The sequence below is a fragment of the Schistocerca serialis genome, chromosome 12 (assembly GCF_023864345.2).
Source record: "Schistocerca serialis cubense isolate TAMUIC-IGC-003099 chromosome 12, iqSchSeri2.2, whole genome shotgun sequence".
Classification (NCBI taxonomy): Eukaryota; Metazoa; Arthropoda; class Insecta; order Orthoptera; family Acrididae; genus Schistocerca; species Schistocerca serialis.
Genome location: NC_064649.1, coordinates 27,182,894 through 27,206,702, shown reverse-complemented (window position 1 = coordinate 27,206,702; position 23,809 = coordinate 27,182,894). Strand labels below are relative to the sequence as shown.

Here is a 23,809-nt window from a genome sequence, read left to right as displayed (position 1 = left end):
GGAGCATGGAGGTGCAGGTAGGGGTCAGGAGGACGTTACATAAAAGTAACTGAAAATGGTTGATGTTAATATAAAGTCTACAGTTTTCTGTGTTCCTTGCTCAAAAGAATTTACATGCTTACAGTTGAAAACTTACACTTACTGTATATAAGTATCATGTGTTTTAAATTAATATTACAATAAATTGTAAAGATTTAAATTTATATTTTGCAAACTACATTCTTTGAAAAAAAAATTTAAAAATCTATGCAGCATAGTTTGTCTTTGTACTACAGACAATTTCACGTTTGTCCTACCTGACATAAGGTTAGAATATACATACAACAGTGTAAAAAGCTCATCCTGTATAAAGCTTCTGACTGGATTAGACATTCAATGCCGCAGCCTCTGAATCACGCAGAAATATAGCCTCCTTAGCACATTATTTGTGCTAAATTTCTCACTAGAAGACACAATTAAGGAAGTTAACAGTAGATTTGTCTAAGTCTCAGTGTAAATATTGTTGCCTCGTGAAATGATTTGTTCCAACTGTGACAGCAACAAATTATAATCACACCACATGTTTTCATTACAAGACATTGCTTACTTTAAGCAATGTTACATTATGGTTAAATAAAAAATGGACAGAGTGACAATACAGAAAAGGTTTTCAGAAGGAGATTAAAACAAAACAAAAACTACCGCATGTGAAAAAATAAAATTTATTTATATACTAATATTCACCTAATTTTTTTAACATGGTATTCTTATACATTGTACAAAATTGGGGACAATATCAGTGGAATGCTCTCAAGGTTGAGCAAATATTTTGTAAAGATAACTTTTTTTCTGCTGAATACTTGGTACTAATGATAGATGCTGTCTGGATAGTTAATGTTACTACTGTCACCACCAATATCACTTCCACCATACAATATTTCCAGACAGATGGCACGTGTATATATAAATGCACAGAGGCTGTTCCTTTTCACGGCAATTTTCACTAATCTTATTACCTTACCAGTAGCGTTACAATAGTCACAGTAAAAGATCAGTTTAGAATACTGTATACAAAATGTAAACAGGCCTAATAAAGACCAATGCCACTAAAGCAATCAGCTCAATATATATACACACAACACAATACATGCATTTTATAGTCTTTCACAACTTCAATAAGTCTTTATTTTTAGGAATATTTTGTTTTATTTCAAAGTATTGCCACTGAGCACTGTGGACAACCCGAGTGGAAAAGAAACACACAAGACCATTTTCATACCACTAGCACACGTGTAAGTACGACAACCTCTCTTTCGTCTTGCTGGTGTTAACAAGACTGGATGGAACACAGAGCAGCAGAACATGGAAGAATGGTAATAAGTAAACTTGATGTTTCTGAATATTGGTAAGGATGTCAACAGAATATCACATACAGGTATTGCACATTTAGATTTAGCAGCTGTTACTCTGATACCGATGTCAGAAAGTTGGTTTAATTTGCATATTTCCATTCATTTGTCATGCAGAAAAATATTAAGAGACAATTCTACAATTAGAAATAAGATCAAATTTGTGGCAAAATAAATAATTAGTTTGGCCCATTTGAAGACTTATTGCAGTTGCAAAGGTGTCACAACCATAAACTGTAAAAACAATACACAAAAAATAATTCTAGAAATACTTCAACTTTTTGGACTCATTCATCAACAAAAATTTAAAATATGGCAAGATTAAGCAACCAAGTACATACAGCAACTTTGTGTAAAGTCAAGTTCTAGGCTTGGAAGACCATAAATACATCATCTGAAGATTCAGTACACACACACACACGCATGCACGCACACAAACATACAAAATTATTTTCTTGCTATTCCCCCACCCACCATTTCTTTACAAAAACTGTTTTTGCAGGGGAAAAACTGAGTTAATTGAGTACATGTTCCACTGTACCATAAAGGGTGTGGTAGTAAATTGTGTTACTGATGATGTCTGACATATTCAAATTTGATAAACTACAACTTTTCTGAATATTTATTCACCGTAATTTTCCCTCATTTCTGAAACAGAGTCTGGGTAGTCCAGTTCCTGGAAAGTACATTATCATATGATTACTTTATTGTGATGTCAATGTAATAGGAAAAAATGAAACAGTAATGTATTTCCGGCATGTTAGTGTGAAAATAATAATCATTGCCTTCAGTCTGCTTTCAGTCAACTTAGTGAAAAAAGTAATGGTAGTAGTGGGTGTCAGCTAAGTGAACACAGTTCTCATGTTTGACATTTAATTTTTATATTTCTACGACATTCACTTGGAACAAATGTAACTGGAAGAGATGTAGTTAATACAGAAATTGGAGAGACAACTGATAAGACCTAGAAAACAAAAGTGGTCCAGATGTTATGTGCAACATGGAACATGCTTGTCAGATTGATTGAAAATACAGTTATCTTTGACAAATTAGAATCTAAAAAGTATGTCAAATATATAAAAACAGGAAAGAGTACAATCACAAACATAAAATCAAGGCAATCAGTCTTCCATTAACATTGGTAACTTTTCCTGTTGCTAAAATTTGGCACATGCATTAGTTAACAAAGATGAAGTAACTGGAACCCACACGCAAGGATGAAAGGTGAGTCCATAATTCATTAGAACAGTTGCGTACAGTAGGTTCCAAGGACATATGACATTTCCATCATTTACATTCCCATTGTTCTTTTGTATTGGATTTGTACATTTACATATTACTTTTCAACTTTATTCACAACACTCTGCAAAGTACAACCTTAACCTTAGCTTGGTACTGGAAGGCCTTGGGTGGAGTACAAATTATGGAAGGTGTAAAACTCACCACTCACAATACAGTTATCTTACATTTGTTTGACACTTAACATGAGTGTTTCAAATAGCTCCGAGCACTATGGGACTTAACATATGAGGTCATCAGCCCCCTAACATGAGGGTTTCACAATGCCTTCACTATATTATGAAAAGGATAGAGTGTTACTCAACATATATTGTAGCTGCATTTGAGTTGTGCTTGTGTGTGTGAGTTTGTGTGTGTTGTCAATATTAGAAGAGGGCATTATGGCCGAAACTCTTGTGTCTAGCAGTCCTTTTGTTGTGCCTGTCCACAACTTAACATCTCTCTATATGACGAGTGACAATCTATCCTTTTCACAATACTATCATTATTCCATACTGGATTTTCCACTGTTTCATTTGGCAATGCCTTCACTAGTTGTCAACACAACAGACTCTGCTTTCAGCATGTGCCTCTGGCTAGTCGAAAAAATATAAAAATTAAAGACAGCAAAAGTTCCTGAGATTTTGGACAATGTCCTCCTTTTGAGTTAAAGTCATGTGTATCACAGGATATACTGGGTTGGGTGGTGGAGAGGCAGCTAGATAGGACAACTGTGTGGGCCCAGCTTTGTTTCTTAGGTCAGCAACTTTTTCGATCTACTTTATGTTTGTCTACAGCTCAATTTTGCAGTCAATGATTACCTTTTATCACTTGCATTATCAGGCTGTAATAGCTTCACTCATTCTTGTAATACGCAATGACAAGAGAAAATATATTAAGCACATCCTACAGTGACAACTGGATTTTAAAAAAGCAACAAGCTTACAACATACCTCTAACAGCAAATATGCTAACTTGTAATGATGAGCTGTGTTTCTGATTTACATCTATATGTAACTATTGCTTTTGAACTTTAAAAATCCAAAGCTGGTCACGGTGTGTATTTAAAGATTTAGAATGTATTTACAGCTGTGCAATACTTTTTAACTTAAAATTGCCAACCTAAATTGCCAATAGTATCTTGTGCATATTGATTTGAAAATTGCCATCATCTTTTTCCTTCTATTATTTACTTTAGACCATAGCACTTGCCAACATTCCTCATCTGCGTTTGAGAACTAAAACTGGAAGACAAGCTCAAAAAATGTTACATTTGTTTTAGACATATATAGACATTTTTGTACTATTCATATTTCTATAATATAGGAGATCTGTTGAGGATCAAAGGTTGGCTTATACAACATTCTACAAACAATACAGATTTAAGTTCTGATATGCTGTCAACCCGCTTCTTCCATTTTTTACTAGTATGGGGAAAGGGTTTGGTTTAAAGACCTACCTGTATGGTGTCTCTGGTGAGGCACATAGTTTGGAGGTATTGAGAATGCAAATATAACACCTAACAGTTGGACATTTGAGCCCAATTAAGCAACCTAAAAACCTCCAAATGACATGCCTACACCAGAGACACTGCACAGACAGGTCTTTAAACCAAACCCTTTGCTCACAACTAGGAAGAGCTGGATTGACAATATACCAGAATTTGAGAGAGAACTGAATACACCATTACCCAAGATGAAGTAATACATATTTGAGAAATCTGGAGGCATAGAAATTCAAAGGAAGTTTAGAGAAGCAAAGAGCAAGAAGAAGTTAATACACTAGTTTCCAACCATACAGCAGCATGTCATCTTCAAATCTGTAGCTCGTGCCTCAAGGGGCAATTTGCTGCATCAAGGTAGTTCACAGACTGAAGACTGCTACAAATGTGCAGAGCTAGCACTTGTTAATGTTTATCATCAACCTGTGTCATTTGCCCACAAGCTCCAAACCATTTAAACACAAAATTACCTTACACCAAGAACAGGTAGATGCATCTTTTAAAGGTATTTTAGGGCTATTTACATTTGTATAATACTAGGCAACCGCCAGTTATCGAGAGCAGGCAGCGCATCCAACACTTTTACTAAGACTAAAGATTTATGCTATGTATAACAGGCTGACGTTGTAGAGATCTGCAACAGTTGTTCTGTTTGCAGACGCTGCCCTATAGGAAACATCGGTTGAATGTGCTCAAGCCCTGTTGGCTCGGAATGATGTAACAGCCATGTAAAGACCGAGCAGAGATGACAGTGTTCCCACAGTGCCAACCTGAGGAAAGAAGAACATCAATATCACAAACACTCCACATGTTATACGATTTACACTTAATGAATATCATACACGCAGGGTTTGACTGAAAAGTTATGAGATTGGGTGTGGTACAAGTCATTTTCAGAAAGTTTACTAGATTTTTATATTTTTTTTTAGAAAAAGTGTATTTGAAAAAGAAAATTATGGAATACAGTTGATATAAGAGGCATGTTTTTTTTTAAAGTAAGGTTCCATTTGAACATAAGTACACAACGAAAGGTTATTTCAAAAAAGTAAATTTATTTTCAGAAAGTACATACTTCACTCTATTTTTTGACATAGTTGCCAAGTTTGTTTAAACACTTATCACGCCTCTCAACCAATTTTAATATACCCTCTTCATAAAAACTTGCCACCTGCTCCAATAACCAAGAGTTCACTGCCATTTTAACGTTGTCGTCACCATTGTAACAGTTAACACTGAGGTGGTGTTTGAGGTGGAGGAACAGATGGTAATTGCTTGGCACAAGATCAGGGCTGTAGGGTGGGTGGTCTAACACTTCCCAGCCAAAACTGTCCAATAAATCGCGGATGATTTTTAATTTTTAATCTATTTCAACTTTGAAACCTTGCTTATTGCCAAATTTCATGATTCTAGGTCAAGAGGGTGCATACCACAGGCTTTAATGAGTGTGTTTGCGAGTATCGACATACATTATGTAAACGCCTGTATGTTTTGATTGAATTGACTTAGAAGCTCCAATCTTTTACACTGCAAGGGGACTGTAGACCTTAGTATACTGATTGATGTACTACATACAGAGTCTTAAAAATAGTCAACAAGTACGAGGCGTGTTTTTTTTAAAGTAAGATGCGTCTTGTTGTAGACACTAGTAGTTCGCGCGCAATGGCAACAAGCGCATGCGTTGTGTACTGGCATGCCTTGGGAAAAACTGTGCTCAGTTTCAGCTCTGTAGCTAACCTGTACGGTTCTGTTCTGTGCTTTCAAAATTTTGAAGACTATCAACTCGCCCGCCGCATGTGAGGTTCGCTCAGTGATACTGTTTTTGTCAGCAAGGAACCTGTCTGCTGCAGAAATTCGACAGATTTGCGAAGTGTACAGTGATACTGTTATGAGTGAAATCAAAGTGCGTAAGTGGGTACGAGAATTCAGAGATGGCTGTGACAACTCCATGATGAGGACCGCTCCGGTCACCCTTCTTTGATTACAGATGATTTGGTGGCTTCAGTTGAAGCGAGGATTCGTGAGAACAGGCGCTTCACAATAACAGGTCTCTCAAATGAATTTCCTGACGTGTCGAGATCAGTGCTTTACAACATTGTTTCTGAACACCTAAAGTTTAGGAAACAGTGCTCCCGTTGGGTCCCGAAACTCCTAACAGAGGACCACGAAAACCAAAGATTTGAGTGTACGATGAAGTTCTTGACTTGTTATCACGAAGGTAATGGCTTCTTGAATCAGATCGTAACTGGAGACCAAATATGGGTTTCGCATATCTCGCCCAAATCAAAGCAACAAAGCATGGAATAGAGACACACACACTTGCCTGAAAAGATGAAGGCCAAAGAGACTCTGTCCCAGCGCAAAATCGTGGTGTCAGTGTTTTGGGATAAGCATGGTGTTTCGTTGGTCGACTTCATGCAATGAGGAACCACTATCAATGCAGAAGCATACTGCCAAACCCTGAGAAAGCTATGCAGAGCGATTCAAAACAAAAGATGCGGCATGCTGACAAAGGGAATTGTCCTTCTCCCTGACAATGCAAGACTTCACACATATTTTGATACTTGCAAACTCACTTATCACAACTTACAGGGTATCTCCCATTGGCCTAGAATCATGAAATTTGGTATGAAGCAAGGATTGGCATTGCAAGTGAAGGAAAAAAAATCAAAAAATTGTGATGGTTGCTTGGTTGGATGCTTAAAGGGACCCCACTACTACGTCATCAGTCCCTTCATCCTCTTAACAGACACGACTATTTATGAATGTAGATCAGAGAAAGCCTACTACGCAAAACCCAGAGGTAGAAAACCCCTAGGTTCTGCCTATGTCAGCGAAGCTCAGGTAAGGGTCAAAAAGAAGAAAGGGAAACAGACGAAGAAAACCAAGCAAGTTGCCCCATCTAGGGAGCAGCTGGAAGACCCCAAAACAGTGCAATGAGGGGACATACATCCCACAGCCCCCACCACTTACCAGAGGTACTCTACTCCGCGAGTGCCTAGGAATCACTAGCAACACACACAAGCCAAGAAAAGCACAGAGAGACAAAAGACGAACAACTCTAACAGACCAAATGAGGTGGGGAGTGGGGGGGGGGGGGGGGGGGAGGAGAAGAGCAAAGAGAAGGTAGGATGGTCCTGTGCTGGACCACCAACCCCAGACAGCTGCAGCATGGCCTGGGCAGAGGAGGCAATGAAGTCTTCTGCCAACCTCTCAATGAGCTGATAAGGTTAAGCAGCCCTCCCTTAAAAAGCCTGCTTCACAAATAAAATGTAAAACTAAGTTAGCCACTGAGGCATCATCTCCTAACATCAGGGGTAGCAAGTCAGGAAGATGACGAGTCTGCCGCAGGGTGACTAGGTTGGGACAGGCCAACAAAATCTTAACTATCATCAAACAGGCACCACATCGATAGTGAGGTGGGTACTCGCTACGAAGGAGATGACCACAAGTCAGCTATGTACGGTCGATGCAGAGCTGGCAAAGGGCAGTAGAGTCTTTGCGGGAGGCCTGCATGGAGGACCTCCACAAATTAATAGTCTCCTTTATCACTTGTAGTTTGTTTGGTGAAGATAGAGTGAGCCAATCCATATTCCAGGCACCTAAAACATGACAGTGTAATACAGATCGGAGGTTTGTTTCCGGAATACCGATCTCAAGAGTCAGTTTTCTGGTAGCCTGTCTAGCCAGGCTATCAGTAAGTTCATGCCTCAGGATTCTTATGTGGCCTGGGGAACAGATGAAGGTCACTGGGCATCCACACTGTTCAAGGGCATGCAGGGAATCCTGGATAGCAATGACCATGGGGTGGTGAAGGTAACAGGGTTAAGAGCTTGAAAACTGCTCAAGTCGTCACTCCAGATGACAAAGGACCCACCAGCTACCAACTCCGCAGTGAAAACACTGCAGTCATCCAACAAGAAGAGCAGTTCAGTATGAATACAAGCAAAGCCTACATGAACAGCAACCACTGAGCCATCAGAGTAGAGAACTACTGAACCCTGAGGATGAGCTAAGGATGGAGAAAAATTGGCATCGGAGGGCCTCGGGATGAACCGAGTTTATTGGACCTAGTCGTAGGTGAAGACGAAGCTGTGGCCGAAGGATGCACCGTGCAGGCGTATGGAAGTTGGTCCACAGGAGAGGTGGAAGAGGAAACAAATGAAGTGCAGAGAGGATAGATTGGATGCAGATTGTGATGGTAATTCCTGATCAGGGCCGCCATTGTAGGAGATGGATAACAGGGTTTGGAAAGAGGAGATGGTAGTTCAGATGCTTAGGGGAGCTATGAATGTCGGTAGCATAATTGACAAGCTGTTGCTGGCACCTTACCAGCAATGGAGGGACCCCAGCCTCCACAAGTAAGCTGTTCACAGGGCTAGTTCGAATGGCTCCTGTTGCAAGTTGAGCCCCACAGTGGTGTATCAGATCCGATGTCCGCACTGCTGAGGGGGTGATGCTGAACCATATTCCAGATTCTCACAATCAAGGTGGAATTGTATCAGGGCTTTGTAAAGCTAGAGAAGGATCACTTCCACTTAAGCTGGTGAAAATGGGGAACCCATGTGAACCGAGAATCTAAGACTAATCCTCAAAAGCGATACAAGACCAGCGCACTGAGTAGCTGGTCACTGAGGTAAAGCTCACGTAGTGAGTGAATGGTACGACATTGACAGAAGTGTATGACTGGCTCTGAGCACTATGGGACTCAACTGCTGTGGTCATCAGTCCCCTAGAACTTAGAACTACTTAAACCTAACTAACCTAAGGACATCACACACATCCATGCCCGAGGCAGGATTCGAACCTGCGACCGCAGCAGTCGCACCGTTCCGGACTGCACGCCTAGAACCGCAAGACCACCGCGGCCGGCAGAAGTGTTATGAAACGAGTCTTGGAGGTAGAAAATCGGAAGTCATGGGCGAGGGTCCATGCCTGCACCTTTTATATGGCACCTTGCAGTCAATGTTCAGCAACACCCACACTAGAAGAGAAATAGTAGGGACAAAAGTCATCAGCATACAAGAAGGGTGATACTGAGTACCCACAGCTGCTGCTAGACAATTGATGGCTACAAGGAATAGAGGGACACTCAGAACAGAGCCCTAAAGGACCCTATTCTCTTGAAAATGAGGGTACTGTGGACAGCACCATCTCAAACCTGGAAAATATGGTGCAACAGGAAGTTTTGGATGAAAACTGGGCCCAACTCTGGAGACCTCACTCACGTACAGTAGCAAGGATGGGGTGTCGCCATGCAGTGTCACAAGCCTTTTGCTGGTCGAACAAGACAGCTATAAGGTGCTAACGTCGGGCGAAAGCTGTTCAGATGGCAGACTCCAGGTACACCAGACTATCAGTTGTGGGGTGGCCTTGGCAAAAACCACTTTGGGACAGAGCCGGAAGACCCCTGGGACTCAAGGAGCCAACACAGCTGCCAGCTCCCTATGCATTTAAGCAACTTACAGAGAACACTGGTGAGACTTATTTGGGCAATAGCTGTTCATCTCTAGAGGGTACTTACCTGCTTTCAGTATTGGAACAATGATGGTTTCATGCCATTGCGATGGGAACTCCCCTCACTCCAGATGCTGTAAAAGATGGCAAGGATATGACACTGACAATCCACTGGTACATGCTCATCCAATTGTTTGTGCGGTCTGGTCCTGGGGCAGTATCAGGAAAGTGGACTAGGACACTGACGCATTCCCACTCGCTGAACAGAGCATTATATGGTGCCAGGCAGCAGGCAGTAAAAGATAACTGCTTTCACTCCACTGCTTTAGGACACAAAAGGCAGGTTGGTAACTTTCAAATGCTGATGCTTGAGAATAGTGCAGAGCAAAACATTTCGCTATGGTGCCTGCATCAATGCAGACAATGCCATTTAAGGTAATACCAGATACACCTGTAGATGTCTGGTATCCATACAGACATCTGAACTTCGCGCACACCTGTGAAGGGCAGGCACGTGGTCCGCTGGTTGAAACATACTGTTCCCATCATTCTCGCTTCCATTAGGTTGTGCACCTGGGCATGGAGCTGCTTAAAGGCAATGAGGTGCTCCATACATGGGTGCTGCTTATGGCATTGGAGAGCCCATCTGCGATCTCTAATGGCCTCTGCAATTTCCGAGGACCACCAAGGTGCTGTCCTCCAATGGGGCAGGCCAGCAGAACAGGGGATTGTTAAATCGGCTGCCGAAACGATGGTTGTAGTTTTATTCTAGACCACTCATTGGTATATGTTCAGAGCCCACCTGGGCATGCATCCAGGGGAGTTACACTGAAGGAGGAACAGGAAGCTTGGGAAGTGGTCAGAACCACACAGGTCATCATGGACCCTCCAGTGGATGGATGGGAGAAGACAAGGACTGCAAACAGAAAGATCTACAGCTGAGAAGGTTTCGTGCGCTGCACTGAATTGTGTAGGTGTAAGGGTACCCGCATTCAAGAGGCAAAGGTCAAGTTATGCCAGTAAATTTTCAAGGTCTTTACCACAACCAGTGACCATGGTTCCATTTCACAAAGGGTTATGGGTGTTGAAATCACTCAAGATTAGGAAAGGTGGGGGGAGCTGAGAAATCAATGCAAACACCAAGTTCTGAGACATTCACCGCAGCAGAAGAGGGCTAAACATTGCAGATGGTAATATCCTAAAATGTCCTTGGCCGAACAGTCACAGCCTCTAAAGGTGTATTAAGAGGCCCAAGTTCACTATATGGTATCTAGAATATATGTGCAAACTCCATCTGACGCCCTACAATAGAAAGCACAATTCAAATAACATCCACACTATCCACGAAGCACTGGGGTCTGAGCTGCTGGAAACCAAGTCTCTGAAGGGCAAATCAGAAGGTAGGTGATGTGCTTGAAAGATGTAGGTTCCCAGGTGGTGGAAAAACTGCTACAATTCCACTGGAAAATAATGATGTTGATGTACTGTGATGCCATGAAGGGAACAAGGGGACACGTTATGCCTTAGAGTCACCTGCTGCCACTGGTTCAGGGGTTATGGCATCAATATACATACGTTCTGGGTTCCATTGTGTTGTGCGAAACGAGACCGGAGGGGACGCCGGAATCTCTACCTCAGTAACAGGAATGGAACAGGCAGGATCTGGTGGTGTGGAGGACACAGGGATGTCCTTTTTCTTGGAGGACTTTTTCTCGTCTTTCCTCTCCTTAGAGAATTTCGATGATTGCGAGGGCTTCTCTGTATCAGTTTCAGGTAAGGATGATGATTACAAAGCCCTGCAGTGAGAAGCCTATGGCTCCTGCAGCCACTAGCTGGTGTACCATTGCAGCCTCGAAAGAACTTGTCCCGAGGGACCCCTTCCTGGCGAGAGCGCCTGGCTGAAGGTGATCTGTCTCTGGATGACAGATGGGGATTAATGTCCTTAGTGGGTGGGATGCCATCAATTCCAAAGTACATGTGGGGAAAGCAGCAAGCAAGGTGCCCCGGACTATCATGGGGCAGGCATGGTTGAGCAGGTCTCAGGGCCCACTGTAGGAAGTGTAATGGAACGAAGTATCATCGTCAAAGAGGGCGACGTTGTCATAGCTGTAGTGTATGACATTATTTGACACGCTGGGTGCAATTGCTTGTGCTTCTTCCTGACCTCTTGGTAACCGAGTTTGTCCAGTCTTGTATTTCTGTATTCTTGCATTTTCTTTTCTCTCTAGAAAATTGTGCAATCTGGTGGGCAGGGAGAATAGAGCTTTCCATGGTCGACACAAATGAGGGAGGCGTTTGTTTTGTGGTGTTTTAGGGCACAAAAACAACTAAAATCATACGCACCCACATCAGAACCTTAGAACACTAATATGAAAAAGGAGCTCAAAGCGACTACACGTTAAGCCCAATCGCTGGAAGAAAAGAGGGTTAAGAACAAGACTTCCTTTTGGAAGAAGGTCCATAAAATATGCCACAGAGACAATGGAGGTACCAAACTTAAGATGAAATGTCCTTTGCCATATTGCCACAACAGATAAAAAGTAAAATACGGTCGACAGCCGATATGTCATTCGCTAAAATGGCCGATAACTCAGACGGCAAACATAGATTGGAATGTAAGTGGTTAAAAAAAGGGCATTCAGTCAGCAATTGGCGAACAGTCGAAGGTTGATGACAATTAGCACAAAGTGGTGGGGATCAACACTTAACAAATGTTGATGGCTAAAACGACAGTGCCCAATATGCAACACAGCTAACATGATCTCTCCTCGCTGCGAGAGGGTTTAGAGGAGGTCAACCAAGCAGCCGGGAGAGGTTTAATTCCCTGGAGTTTGTTCCCGCAAAGGAAAGACCAGTGATGATGCCTGCTGACAGACGGTAACACAGAGATCATCAGGAGGAATGAGAGGAGATGATGATGATGATGATGATGATGATGTTTAGTTTGTGGGGCAGTCAACTGTGCGGTCATCAGCACCCATACAAAGTCCCAATATTTACACAGTCCAATTTTTTTTTCACAGTCCAATCTAGCCACTGTCACGAATGATGATGATGATGATGATGATGATGATGATGAAGTGATGAGGACAACACAAACACCCGGTGCCCGGGCAGAGAAAATCCCCAACCTGGCCAGGAATCGAACCTGGGATCCTGTGATGCAGAGGCAGCAACGCTAGCCACTAGACCACATCGGAAGGAATGGAAGAACTAGCGGGCTGAGGTAGGAGGACTGCAGTCTCGGCAGCCTCAGCAGCCCTCATTTTCCATCAGACTGAGGTGACCAGGGTCCCACATAAACATCACATTTCTTGGAGGCTCTGCGGTTGGCAGATGAAATCTCTGATGTCTGTCGGCCAGAGAGACGTACCGAGTCTTCATGGGAATATTCCTTCTGACTTGCCTGTTGTGTAGCAGGTGATTTTGACACTCTTGGTAAAAATTTGGGGGCTCGTTGCACAGCTGGAGGAGAATGAGATGAGAATGCAGCTGTGACAATGGGTGATTTTACAACCACGGTGCCAATTTTGAGGTTGCAAGTCTGCGTGACAGGGTTCTTCGTGCAGCGCGGTTTATTGAGAACGGTACTGTGAGTGCCAGATGGTAAAATGCGGGGCTTTTGACTGGCCAACAACTTATGCAACTTGTGAGTGACAGGGTAAGGCACTTTTTCCTTCACTCTGATCTCCTGGACAACCCACTCATCGTGATACACAGGAAATTCTTGTGATGTTGCTGCACGGTCACCATTGCAATTAATACAGTGGGGAGGAGGTGGCGGGCAATCGCCCTCACGAGCATCCCTAACACAATTAACACATTTGGCCAGGTTTCAACAGGACAGTCAAATGCGGTTATAACATTGCTAGCGGCATCGGGTTCATAATGTACAGTTGGACTGTGATAATTTCACAGCCTGCTTCGATCTCTGATGGAAGCACTGCTCTACCAAATGTGAGAAAAACAGTGCGTGTACACACTAAGGATGCATCAACCTATTTCACAACCTGATGGACTACAGCGACACCCTGATCAGAGAGGTAAGTTTTGATTTCTCCCTCGGTCAGACCATCATGCAGTCTACTGTAAACAACACCAAGTGAAGAATTCAGCATTTGATGGACCTTGACACAAACAGGATAACCATGGGGGAGTGAAGCTGAAAGCAGTTGTTGTGCTTGCGAATAACAATTAGTCTACAAATGCAAAGATTCACCCCCCTCTCCCTCCCCACAGCCACCCATTGTTGCCAACCCTCAAAAACCAAAAACCGGAGCCTGTTATGGTCACAGTACACTTACTTTTTAGCGTGCCTCTAAAATGAATTAATGATTTTATCAGTAAGTGTTGTTAAAACAGTCTGCTTGGGCACTGATACACTGCTGCCAATGTGATTCCCGTGCTGCAAAGGCTCCGTGGAAGCCAGCTGCTGTAACCTCTTTCAGAGACACCGTGACAGCCCATCGGTTGGTGGGAAAAATCATAAAAAATGTGACTTTTCAGACTTCTCTTAAGCTTTGGGAACAGATACGTTCGGTAGGTTCCTATCGGGGATGTGCGGAGGCTGTTGCAAGGTTGAAACCCCTATCCAGGCCGGGCAGGTGGTCACAAAGAAGGTGGTGTAGGCTGGAATGTTATGGTAGAGCACCTGCCATGACAAAAGCTCAAGAACAGCTTTTGCACCATACATGATCCTCACTGCTCAGAGCTCGGATGCGACTGCTCCCCAGGGCATTGCTTAGTTTAGATCCCCAGCACAAATCCCCTGCTGGGGAGTATCCTGCTATCAACTGGAGTGCTACTTGGTGGTCAGACTCATTACTTTACGAACAAATCCTGTACACAGCTCTTTAAATAATCTGTCATACTGACAACAGACCAGTAGCACATTTACTCCCTCTTATGGACTTTCTAGTCAGTAATCAATCACAGTTTGAAAATATCCATAAATATAGGGTATTTCAAAATGAATATATAGGTTTTAAGGCTTTGTAGCATTTTTTTACATTCAACTCACAATTATAAATACATCAAATGAAAGAGCAAGTCAGACGGTTTTGTTTGTATAACTGTGCACAAATGGAAGAGTATGGAATGACAAAGAGTGAGGAATGTGTTGAACAAATGAGAGTCTTTCATGCACACCCCCAAGAAATCAATTTGGAAGGCAAGTCATGACTTAGCAATTCCGGTGATGTCTGTGTGGAGACTTAAGGAGACACTTACAACTGTTTCGTTATTGCCAACAGTTTTTACAAGCTCTAAAGCACACATTTACATGCCAACTTTGCAAACAAAATGTTGCTGCATGACAATTTTATGGACTGTGCCGTCGTCGGTATCAACATTTCACATAAGTGGAAATGCAAACACACAAAATGTGTGCATCTGGGGTCATCAAATCCCCACAAGATGGTACTGATACCACGAAGCTTCCCTAAATTGAATGCTTTTAGTGATATCTTGGCAGAAAGTTTATGGGCCTTTCTTTTTCATTGAAACAACTGTAACTGTTGTTTCTTATGTTATGCACTAGAAATGTGGCTCTTCCCTGAATTTAAAGAAGCTGAAGCATAGAACTTTATTTGGCATCAACATAGTGCACCACATCACTGGCATACCTCAGCACATCATTGGTTAAACAACATCGTACCTGACTGGAGATTGGCTGCAAGGAGCCAGATGACAGGAGCGTGTTTTGCTGGACCTCCACATTCACACACGATCTGATGACATGTGATTTGTACCTTTGGCGGTTCATAAAGGATCATCTGTATGTGCCTCCACTACCAGTCAATCTACCCCAACTTAAGAAACAGCATTGTTGCAATGATTATTCCAGCTACACTGATCAAGGTTTGGGAAGACCTCACCTATCTACTAGGTGTGACGAATGGTACCCACATTGAACATGTGCAGGGAAACTGTTTGATTTTCTCTTTCATTTGAGGTATTATCTATAATTGTAAGTTGACTGCAATACATGCTACACAGTCTTAATATCTTCATTTTGAAAGAACTTGTATAATACTAGAAGCAGCAACAATTTCCACTATTCATTACTCAGCCATAATATGGTACAGAAAGGAATGAGATACTTAGCCATAAAAATCTTTGACCAAATCAGCAGTGAGGAAATATTAATAGGTAATAAACTCCTAATACTCTATAGAAGAATTTCTGAATGGAACATTCAAATATCAAACTAGCTAGATACACGGTTGAGCACAAGCAAAACACAGGTCAACTAGTACAAGAAATGTCCCATCAAAATTCTTAAGAGCTGCAATTTGCCTCTTAACAGCAGAGAAAAAAATATGTTGTTGTTGTGGTCTTCAGTCCTGAGACTGGTTTGATGCAGCTCTCCATGCTACTCTATCCTGTGCAAGCTTTTTCATCTCCCAGTACCTACTGCAACCTACATCCTTCTGAATCTGCTTAGTGTATTCATCTCTTGGTCTCCCTCTACGATTTTTACCCTCCACACTGCCCTCCAATACTAAATTGGTGATCCCTTGATGCCTCAGAACATGTCCTACCAACCGATCCCTTCTTCTGGTCAAGTTGTGCCACAAACTTCTCTTCTCCCCAATCCTATTCAATACTTCCTCATTAGTTATGTGATCTACCCATCTAATCTTCAGCATTCTTCTGTAGCACCACATTTCGAAAGCTTCTATTCTCTTTTTGTCCAAACTAGTTATCATCCATGTTTCACTTCCATACATGGCTACACTCCATACAAATACTTTCAGAAATGACTTCCTGACACTTAAATCTATACTCGATGTTAACAAATTTCTCTTCTTCAGAAACGCTTTCCTTGCCATTGCCAGCCTACATTTTATATCCTCTCTACTTCAACCATCATCAGTTATTTTGCTCCCCAAATAGCAAAACTCCTTTATTACTTTAAGTGCCTCATTTCCTAATCTAATTCCCTCAGCATCACCCGACTTAATTTGACTACATTCCATTATCCTTGTTTTGCTTTTGTTGATGTACATCTTATATCCTCCTTTCAAGACACTGTCCATTCCATTCAACTGCTCTTCCAAGTCCTTTGCTGTCTCTGACAGAATTACAATGTCATCGGCGAACCTCAAAGTTTTTATTTCTTCTCCATGAATTTTAATACCTACTCCGAATTTTTCTTTTGTTTCCTTTACTGCTTGCTCAATATACAGATTGAACAACATCGGGGAGAGGCTACAACCCTGTCTTACTCCCTTCCCAACCACTGCTTCCCTTTCATGTCCCTCGACTCTTATAATTGCCATCTGGTTTCTGTACAAATTGTCAATAGCCTTTCGCTCCCTGTATTTTGCCCCTGCCACCTTTAGAATTTGAAAGAGAGTATTCCAGTCAACATTGTCAAAAGCTTTCTCTAAGTCTACAAATGCTAGAAACGTAGGTTTGCCTTTCCTTAATCTTTCTTCTAAGATAAGTCGTACGGTCAGTATTGCCTCACGTGTTCCAGTGTTTCTACGGAATCCAAACTGATCTTCCCCGAGGTTGGCTTCTACTAGTTTTTCCATTCGTCTGTAAAGAATTCGTGTTAGTATTTTGCAGCCGTGACTTATTAAACTGATAGTTCGGTAATTTTCACATCTGTCAGCACCTGCTTTCTTTGGGATTGGAATTATTATATTCTTCTTGAAGTCTGAGGGTATTTCGCCTGTTTCATACATCTTGCTCACCAGATGGTAGAGTTTTGTCAGGACTGGCTCTCCCAAGGCCGTCAGTAGTTCCAATGGAATGTTGTCTACTCCGGGGGCCTTGTTTCGACTCAGGTCTTTCAGTGCTCTGTCAAACTCTTCACGCAGTATCATATTTCCCATTTCATCTTCATCTACATCCTCTTCCATTTCCATAATATTGTCCTCAAGTACATCGCCCTTGTATAGACCCTCTATATACTCCTTCCACCTTTCTGCTTTCCCTTCTTTGCTTAGAACTGGGTTTCCATCTGAGCTCTTGATATTCATACAAGTCGTTCTCTTATCTCCAAAGGTCTCTTTAATTTTCCTGTAGGCAGTATCTATCTTACTCCTAGTGAGATAGGCCTCTACATCCTTACATTTGGCCTCTAGCCATCCCTGCTTAGCCATTTTGCACTTCCTGTCGATCTCATTTTTGAGACGTTTATATTCCTTTTTGCCTGCTTCATTTACTGCATTTTTATATTTTCTCCTTTGATCAATTAAATTCAATATTTCTTCTGTTACCCAAGGATTTCTACTAGCCCTCGTCTTTTTACCTACTTGATCCTCTGCTGCCTTCGCTACTTCATCCCTCAAAGCTACCCATTCTTCTTCTACTGTATTTCTTTCCCCCATTCCTGTCAATTGTTCCCTTATGCTCTCCCTGAAACTCTGTACAATCTCTGGTTCTTTCAGTTTATCCAGGTCCCATCTCCTTAAATTCCCACCTTTTTGCAGTTTCTTCAGTTTTAATCTACAGTTCATAACCAATAGATTGTGGTCAGAGTCCACATCTGCCCCTGGAAATGTCTTACAATTTAAAACCTGGTTCCTAAATCTCTGTCTTACCATTATATAATCTATCTGATACCTTTTAGTATCTCCAGGGTTCTTCCATGTATACAACCTTCTTTCATGATTCTTAAACCAAGTGTTAGCTATGATTATGTTGTGCTCTGTGCAAAATTCTACCAGGCGGCTTCCTCTTTCATTTCTTAGCCCCAATCCATATTCACCTACTATGTTTCCTTCTCTCCCTTTTCCTACACTCGAATTCCAGTCACCCATGACTATTAAATTTTCATCTCCCTTCACAATCTGAATAATTTCTTTTATTTCATCATACATTTCTTCAATTTCTTCGTCATCTGCAGAGCTAGTTGGCATATAAACTTGTACTACTGTAGTAGGTGTGGGCTTCGTATCTATCTTGGCCACAATAATGCGTTCACTATGCTGTTTGTAGTAGCTTACCCGCACTCCTATTTTCCTATTCATTATTAAACCTACTCCTGCATTACCCCTATTTGATTTTGTGTTTATAACCCTGTAGTCACCTGACCAGAAGTCTTGTTCCTCCTGCCACCGAACTTCACTAATTCCCACTATATCTAACTTCAACCTATCCATTTCCCTTTTTAAAATTTCTAACCTACCTGCCCGGTTAATGGATCTGACATTCCACGCTCCGATCCGTAGAACGCCAGTTTTCTTTCTCCTGATAACGACATCCTAGACATCCTCTGAGAGAAAAAAATATATATATGTAGAATATTTCTACCTCTACACCTGAACTCTGAAAGCTACCATAGTGTGTGGCAGAGGTTACATATTGCTCTAGTATCCTCTGTCACTCTAGTTTCAGTCACAAATGATGGCGGCCAAGTTCAGGCTTGTTCCGCACACCTACACCACGCATTCTTCGACAGCCTATGAACTTTCGGTAGTGTTTTGAGCACTCTGCTATGAATGTTGTATGCAGTGTTGTCGTTTAATATAATTGTAGTGTGTTATTTAGTGAAATTTTATTCTACTTGTTGCAAGTTGTCATCACTGATGGCTGTGGTAAGCAACAAATTCTACATAAGCAAGTGTGAAATAATTTGCAGGATACACGCTTCCTCCAAGCGCAAAGCTTGTGAATGCACTTACAAAAACTGTCGCTTGAAACTGACAACAACACAGTCCCTGTCCGTGAGTCGACCCGCGCGAACTGCCATCGTTCGTGGATTTATAAACTACAACAGGCCATTTGTGCCCTAACCTCAATAAGTATGTCAGTAACACCTGTTGTGGCAATTTATGATGACAGACGACCTAATTTTACACCCCATGACCCAACAATGTTTTCATTTTGATCGCAGGAGGACTATTAAGCATATGACACAATAGCCACCTTAATATACTAGGTACAAATATGTCATGAAACTGAATTATTGGAGAGAAAACAAGTTAGTTTGCAGGAGAAAACACAGACACATAGAATAAATAAATGGACACTGAGTCCTCGTTTTCTGTTTTTCCATTGTTTTGGCACTTTTGTTGCCATGGGTGAACCCATCACTATAACCTGTATTTAATGTTCACTTTCATTAGCTTTGCCAACTCATCCTAACTGTCTCCTTCCCAGCTAACCTAGATCTCGGGCTACAATACAGAAGTGAATATTCTGCCTTCGAGACAAAATAATTAATTCAAAAGTGCTGTTTAAATTAATAAAAGAATCACCTGCAACCAGTAAAAGCAAAAAATGAAGAAAGGGCTGCTGAAACAATGTAAATATTTGTATCTTTTGTCACCAAAACCTAGATTCTGAATTTAGATAAAATCATTATATTGTCAATAAGGGGCAATAGCAGAATGTGAAGGAAAGGCTGCCTTGCACTTGATACGGAGACACTGCCAACAATTGCATTTGCTCTGTACTGTGAACAAAAGTAAGCACGAACTTAAATAACGGCCAACAACACGTGGTCAGATGGTGACACCCTTCATGGTGACAAACGGGAGTTACAGTGCTTAAGCAAGAAATCGTAAATTTTAAAGTTTGTTCCAGTTGTAATATAAAACAAAACAAATAATAATTATAACTAATTAAATCTCGAGAAATTTACAATTATTTAAAATTCAGGTAACTGTTGTCCCGTTCATTTATTTAAGCTCATGAAGAGAACCAACCATGCGTAGTTACCAACCGCGCACAGGCAGGGTGACAACTCCAGTGAGCGACCAAATGGGTATAAAAATCTGTTTATTTATGTAACTTTGACTAATTATTTGTAGATTATGTACATGATTTCTTACTAATATTATAACTTTACAGTGTAAATTGCTCTGAAGATGACCCCATCGAGCGTTGAAACCAGTCGGCGGCAAAATAAAAAATGCGACTGTGACTGTCATTTTGAATAATTGATTATAAGTAAATTAATCGCTGTTATCTCCACACAACTATGTTGTCTAAAAACTCGGACACAACTCAGGGACATGCACTCAGTTGTGTCTATAGTCTCTCCAAACAGACTACTCCTTACACCTCCCTGCCTCTCATTGGCAGCTGCTAGGCTAGCTGCAAGAAGTGATGGCAGCACTGATTGAAAGCTGAGGGGAGTGGTATGGAGGGCAGAAGCAGTAGGAATGAGGGAGTAGAGAAGCAGTACATGTACTCAGCTGCAACCAGCCAGCAACAATGCATGACACCTCAGTAAACAAAGCATTTAATCTATTAAGACAAAAAATGAGATTTTTCCAATGTTTTTTTCAAACTTCACTGATGTGTTTGAAATTCCCTGATTTCCAGAACCTGTGGCAACACTGAATGTGGTAAACTGTCTAATATCCTTCTGGAGTCTAGGAAGATGGAATCTACCTGTTCTATTGCTTCCATGTCATGTATGGGAAAACAAGCTGTGTTTAGATTTTTTTTTTTCGCCCCTCCAGTTGATTCTTTGAGAAGCCTGCTTCCCTCTAGTTCCGTTGAAAGTGCATTGGAAATGGAAGCAGCAGAATAGTGCAGGGTCTTTCCAATGAGTGTGTCTCTGACACATCTACAAATAGATTTATGCAGTGATTTCATATTAAATTAGGTGTGGTGTGTATTCCTAATTGTTAGCCAAATGTGTCGGATTATACTTATAGCTCAGAAACAATCTAATAAAAAAAATCAAGTATTTATGCCTGCTGACATATTAAATTAAATTATGGTATAGATTAGCTGCCGCTATTTTCACCAAATTTTAAACAACACTTCCTGCATTTGAGAACAATCTTCTTCTTATATGCGTGCATCAAATGTAAACAACAAGTGATCCCTCTCATCTCATATGCTATAATCACACATTTCGTTTTCTGATAGCACACTTTATCGAAGGCTTCCCATAACTTAATAAATAACAAGTCTGGCATCACTAGGTACTCTCTTCTTAACCTGAAGAATTTTTTGTGTGTGACAAGTAACAAACTAAATAAAAAGTAGTAGTTAATCATACAAACTACAAAGTGATATAGTGTTATGATAATGGAAATTCCAGGGTGGAAAAAGCACACAAAAATGAGGAAAGCAAGTTACCAGTAGCAACCCTGTTTATTAAAGCCCTTTTCTATGAAGTATATAGCGGCTGACATGGGGAAAAAACACTAATATTTGCTGCTTTGTGTTCTCTTACCGCTTTGTGATGTACGTGTAAGTTTAATGGGGTCAACTGAAGCCACCAATACCAGATGTCAGTTTCATCCTATGCTATAATGGTGTTGCGGCATGTGACAACATACATGGGTAAAACTTTACAAAGGGCTGTTGGGGAAGTAAGATGGCGAAACAGATGAATTGTGAGTCAATGTTTCATTTGTTTCTTTTTCATGGGGCTAGGGAGGTGGGTGGCCGAAGATAAGTGATTAGTTTGTATTGTCAAAAGTAATAACACATTTGCTCTTAATCATACATGCATAGGTGTTGCCAACAACTGTGCATGGACAGCCCATTGTAAACTTTAGCCCACCATGTAAAAGAGAAAGAGAGTAGAACAATGACAATATTATTATGCATCTATATTATTTTTCTGAATGTGAGCTGTAGTGACAAATACATCTGTGACAAAGCCCAAAGTATTGGATAGGTTAAAAGCTGACAATCATCAGTTGACAAAGCCAAAAAATGTGAATAAGTAACCTTCGCTGTAGCGACATACTGGTCTGTAGCATTGGCCAAGTTTAGGTTAGGTTGAAAGGTGACAATGTGGTTTGGAATTTGCAAGCTGCATTGCAGATTTCAGTTAATCTGCTTCAAGTTCTTGGTAACCCAATTTTCTTAGACATTAAAATAAAGAACTAGCCCACCAAAAATAAGATAATGAGTTTATGAGTACAACTGTGATGACCAGGGTGGGATGGCATACTAACCTGCAACCTACTTAGGTGACTTGACCATAGGAAGCCAGGAGGAAGACAATGTATAGCATGGATCAGGTCTATCACATTCCGGACAGCACTCAGAACTTCACGTCGTCTCTTTGCTGCCATAACAACTGCATCCCTGTTGATTACATCATAGGCTGACATTTACTAGCAGTTGTGAAGGAACAAAAATGTTTCAATGTCAATGTCTTGTGCATACAGCACACATGCACAGCAACCAAAACATTCTTCAAAAATAAAAGAAACCATGTTTCATGTTTCAAAGTCTTTTTGCATGTATGGATTCTCTATGAAGAAGAGAGATAATTAACTAGGTTTTCTAATTTGCTGAATACTTACTTGTGCTCGGAGTCTACTTCCTTCAGAGACTTTTTTCGCTTATTCATATTTTTGATGGTTCTAAGTGACCTGGATTGTTTAAAGAAGGGACAGGGTTAGTACAATTTTCTTCACAGGCAGAAGTACACTAACAGATGGAATGCATAGAGAAGACTGTCTTCCACAAGACAAAACGTGCAACAGCTTGTACAAGTAAATAGTTTGATTTACACTACTACTGGCACAGGACTTCTCTTCTTGATTAAAACTTTTATTCGTGTTCCTTTTAGTACTTACTTCATCAGTGACAAGGCCAGTGAGATAACCCAGCACCAAGTGCTACATACAGCCCATGGTTCACTCCGAACATTAATGTAATTGTTATCTGCCAGCCACTCTATGTGTTCAATTGGAAAGAACGCTTGGTCTACCAAATTCCTGAGCACATTGAAAAATCTGAGATAGACATCACGTTCCTAAAATGCAGTGGTTAGAGTTTCAGTCAGCATCTGTTTCCAAATAAATTTCATGAGAGTGGAATTAAATAATATATATACTAACCTGCGCACCAAGACCATACTCCAGTGTACAACTTAGTTGTGGGAAGTCATCGAACAGCCGTAATATAACACGACAGTTACTCAGTTGACTGCCGAAAGAATTTAATTTTTCCGATGCAGATTCCGATTTAACCAACGCAGATGTAAGTTTAGCGGCGTAACATAGTGTCCTTATCATTTTGTCTTTTCCAGTGGGAGTCTCCAAAAACTCTGCTATTTCGGACACGCTCATTGTAGCCTTTCGTCGCAGCACCAAATTCCTAAGCTGTAGACACTTAACGGTACTCTTGAACACCTTGTGATATCGTTCACATTATTGGAATGCCTACGTAGGTAAGCACCAAGGTTAAATTCCGTAAAGACTTGGAAAAGCAAGGCCGTATCATTGACAACAAAGACATCTTTGGAACA

General features: G+C 41.2%; 1 protein-coding gene across 1 annotated transcript; it reads right to left on the bottom strand.

The window, feature by feature from the left end:
• Window positions 1-683: 683 nt before the first annotated feature.
• Window positions 684-23,779, bottom strand: LOC126428210 (peroxisomal membrane protein 11C-like). The gene is made up of 5 exons (XM_050090127.1): window positions 23,400-23,779; window positions 23,136-23,314; window positions 22,860-22,928; window positions 22,506-22,638; window positions 684-4,937 (listed from the first exon to the last, which is right to left on the bottom strand). The coding sequence occupies exons 1-5, from the start codon at window positions 23,628-23,630 to the stop codon at window positions 4,860-4,862; spliced, it is 690 nt and encodes a 229-aa protein (XP_049946084.1). The 5' UTR covers window positions 23,631-23,779; the 3' UTR covers window positions 684-4,859.
• Window positions 23,780-23,809: the final 30 nt, after the last annotated feature.